Source organism: Dipodomys spectabilis, unplaced genomic scaffold, assembly GCF_019054845.1.
Source record: "Dipodomys spectabilis isolate Male_0828 unplaced genomic scaffold, ASM1905484v1 ptg000264l, whole genome shotgun sequence".
Classification (NCBI taxonomy): Eukaryota; Metazoa; Chordata; class Mammalia; order Rodentia; family Heteromyidae; genus Dipodomys; species Dipodomys spectabilis.
This window is the reverse complement of record NW_024870941.1, coordinates 9,220,374-9,223,572: the sequence shown is the minus strand read 5'-3', so window position 1 is coordinate 9,223,572 and position 3,199 is coordinate 9,220,374. Positions and strand designations below refer to the sequence as shown.

The 3,199-nt window shown below is 66.0% G+C and overlaps 1 protein-coding gene across 1 annotated transcript; it reads right to left on the bottom strand.

The window, feature by feature from the left end:
- Nucleotides 1–286: 286 nt before the first annotated feature.
- LOC122125326 (extensin-like) lies at nt 287–1,802 on the bottom strand. Its single transcript, XM_042699935.1, has 3 exons — nt 1,764–1,802; nt 479–1,156; nt 287–415 (listed from the first exon to the last, which is right to left on the bottom strand). Exons 1-3 carry the CDS (start codon nt 1,800–1,802, stop codon nt 287–289), a joined length of 846 nt encoding a protein of 281 aa, XP_042555869.1.
- Nucleotides 1,803–3,199: the final 1,397 nt, after the last annotated feature.

The window sequence follows — 3,199 nt, the reverse complement described above, 5'->3', positions numbered from 1 at the left end:
TCTGCTCTATGAGCAGATTCAGGCAATGGGTCTCAGGACACCAAGGGAAGCGAGCCTGGGAACTGCGTCTCCATCTAGATCCAACTTCCCGCAGCTAAGAGGCTCAGCACCAGCCGCTCTGCACGCTGCGCTGCGTGGTCCCTGAAGATTGGAAAGAGGATCAGAGTTAATTTAAGGTGAAACCACTCTCATCACCTCAGCCAGTCAAGCTCAGACCCAGGAGGGAGGAGGAGAGAGGAGACACCAGGAGCTGGCAGCCCATCCTCCGTGCGTGCCTGCCCTCCCTTTAGGCTGCCCGCATGTGGGCACCTGCGGGCATCTCTCTCGCGGCGTGTAGACAGTGTGGTGTCCTTGGGGACCACTGCCCACCATGGGTGGAGATGTGTTCGTAGGCTGGGGGTGCTTCTCCCGTATGCTGAGGCGGAGGAGGGCAGCTGTAGGGGTCCAGGCCCCGGAATCACGCGCCTCTACTGCTCACCGGGGCCGGTGGAGACAACCAGAGCTCCCAATTTCCCAGGCCCCAGCTGATGTGTCCACACTGCCTCGATGGGTCTTGCAAGACAGGCCTTGAGACGGAGGACGGCGGGGTCTGCAGCCGCGGGCCAGGGGTCTGCAGCAGCGGGCCGGGGGTCTGCAGCTGCGGGCCAGGGGTCTGCAGCAGCGGGCCGGGGGTCTGCAGCAGCGGGCCGGGGGTCTGCAGCAGTGGGCCGGGGGTCCGCAGCCGCGGGCCGGGGGTCCGCAGCCGCGGGCCTGGAGTCCGCAGCTGCGGGCCGGGGGTCTGCAGCAGTGGGCCGGGGGTCTGCAGCCGTGGGCCGGGGGTCTGCAGCAATGGGCCTGGGGTCTGCAGCCGCGGGCCTGGAGTCTGCAGCTGCGGGCCGGGGGTCCGCAGCAGTGGGCTGGGGGTCCGCAGCCGCGGGCCGGGGGTCTGCAACCGCGGGCCAGGGGTCTGCAGCCGTGGGCCTGGGGTCTGCAGCCGCGGGCCTGGGGTCTGCAGCAGTGGGCCTGGAGTCTGCAGCTGCGGGCCGGGGGTCCGCAGCCGCGGGCCGGGGGTCCGCAGCAGTGGGCAGGGGGTCTGCAGCCGTGGGCCTGAGGTCTGCAGCCGCGGGCCTGGGCTCTGCAGCCGCGGGCCGGGGGTCCGCAGCCGTGGGCCTGGGGTCTGCAGCCGCGGGCCTGGGGTTTATTCCAGGCTGACCCGGTGCTCTGGCCTGTGGCCGTGGCCTGGCGGGAGCAGCCGGCTCCGGCACTGGTGTTCTGGGTTGCCGCAGATGCTGGCTCAGCTCAGGGCAGAGAGAGCCCACCCCGCACCCTGACTGGAGCCAGGGGACTGGGCGCTGCGTGCCTGAATCCATCTCAAGGTGAACCCCGCTGTGGGCTGCCACCTCCATCTGGGTGCTAGGGAGACAAGAAGGGTCCCCAGAAAGAGGATTTGCTGAGGATAGCACATTGTCTGGGGGCCGACGAGGTTTCACAGCCAGAAGGTGAACTGGGCACACTCTATTTAGCTGATACGTTGACTCCAAAGAAACTTCCCCACCACCTCCCCTCCCCTCCCCTCCCCTCCCCTCCCCTCCCCTCCCCTCCCCTCCCCTCCCCTCCCTTTCCTCTTCTCCTCAGGCCCCTCCCCTCCCTTCCTTCTCTCCCTCCCCTCTCTCTTCCCCTCTCCCTCCCGTTTCCCCTCCCCATCCCACAAGAGCCTCCAGCCTGGCAGCCCCTGTGTCTCCTCTTCCTGTGTCCCTCCCTCCAGGGCAGGTGTGACCCTGCACCAGGGCATTGACCGCTTGCCAGTTCTCCAGAAGAGACATTGAGAACACGTGCCAGTGTGGGCATCTGTGCCGGTCCGGTGGGAGTTCTTGGAAGGGTGCGTGGCCTTGTGTCCCAGGGATGGACATCAGTTCCTGCCCAGCTCAGCCATGGCTGGACGGGACATGCACCGATGGCAGCCTCCTCGGAGATGCTGGGCGGGACACTGCCCCCCGGGGCTGGCCTCCTGAGCCCTCTCTGCCTCAGCAGCTGCTGCTCCAGCTGTGTCCTGGCCCACCTGTCCCTGCCTCCCAGTGCCAGCGCCCAGCGCTCCCGGCCCCTGCAGCTGCAGCGCGGCACCCGGGGTTCCGTGCGCTGAGCGCCAGCTCCCGCTTCTCCTCTTAATCCAAGGTGTGTCCCGAGCCCAGCCCTGACCACCTGATCATCGCCAACTCTTCCACTTCCCAAGCCTGCCTTCAGGAAAGGAGGTGAGCTGTGAGCTCCTTCCCTCTAGGGAGGGGCAAGGCAGGGGGTGAAGGTTCCCCAGGCTTCACCCTCTTCTCTCCCAGCCTTCGCCCTCTTCTCTCCCAGCTACACCCTGCTCAGGTAAAGCAGGAACGGGACCGGCAATGCCAGCCACAGGCTCCCCTCCCGGCTTGGGGCGGCTGCATCATGGGTGGAAGAATAGAGAGGCAGCCCAGCTCTCTTCCTGCCCCATCCCATCCTGTCCTCCCCTCTGCCCACAGTTCTCTGAAGAACTTTGATGCTCCTGCCTTCTGTTCCCTCCCACACTGCCACCCTCCACCCAACCCATCCGGCTGGCCCCGGGCTGCTGGGTGGATGGGTCTGCTGACCCCACGGACTTAGCTAACAGTGGTTGGTGTGTCCAGGCTCCGGGCATTCCCTTACTCGTTCACTCCCATCCCATCTTTCCAGCACTGCCCTGCGCTCTGTGCCCCTTGTGCTCCCCCGTTTGCCCTCCCATGATGCTGGCATCCGGCGGGATTTGGTGGGAAGTCCTCACCCCACCGCCGTCTCTCCTTGGGAAACCTCCTCCGCACCTGCGGCGTTAATGACCATATTTATGCTGATGACTCTCACATTTATCCCTCCTGAGCGCTGCCGCAGACCTGGTCCCACCAGGAAACAGATGGTGCGGGCAGGGCCGCGGTGAGCGCTGTTTACAAGCTTGTGCGTTCTAGAAGGAAAACCAACAGAACTCGCGCCACGGGAGCCATGCTCTCCCCGGGACGGAGGCACCAGGAAGGGAAGAGGCACCAGAAGGTGCTGGTATTGTGGGGAGTGGAACCCCAGCGCTCTCCTCCTCCGCTCCTGGGCTCCCAGGGAACTGGCGGTCTGGAAGCCGGGGTCAGGGGCCCTGGCAGAGCCTGGGACAGGTGAAGGCGCACTCAATGTGCCACAGCGGGTGCAGCAGGGACCACGCATCTCAGAGGAGGTT

Coding starts and splice junctions, on each gene's coding strand:
- LOC122125326 (XM_042699935.1), bottom strand. CDS start 1,802: ATGTCTCTTCTGGAGAACTGGCAAGCGGTCAATGCCCTG. Junction 1,157..1,763: donor GGCAAGCGGTCAATGCCCTG/GTGCAGGGTCAC, acceptor CCGCGGCTGCAG/ACCCCAGGCCCACGGCTGCG. Junction 416..478: donor GGTTGTCTCCACCGGCCCCG/GTGAGCAGTAGA, acceptor CCTCCGCCTCAG/CATACGGGAGAAGCACCCCC.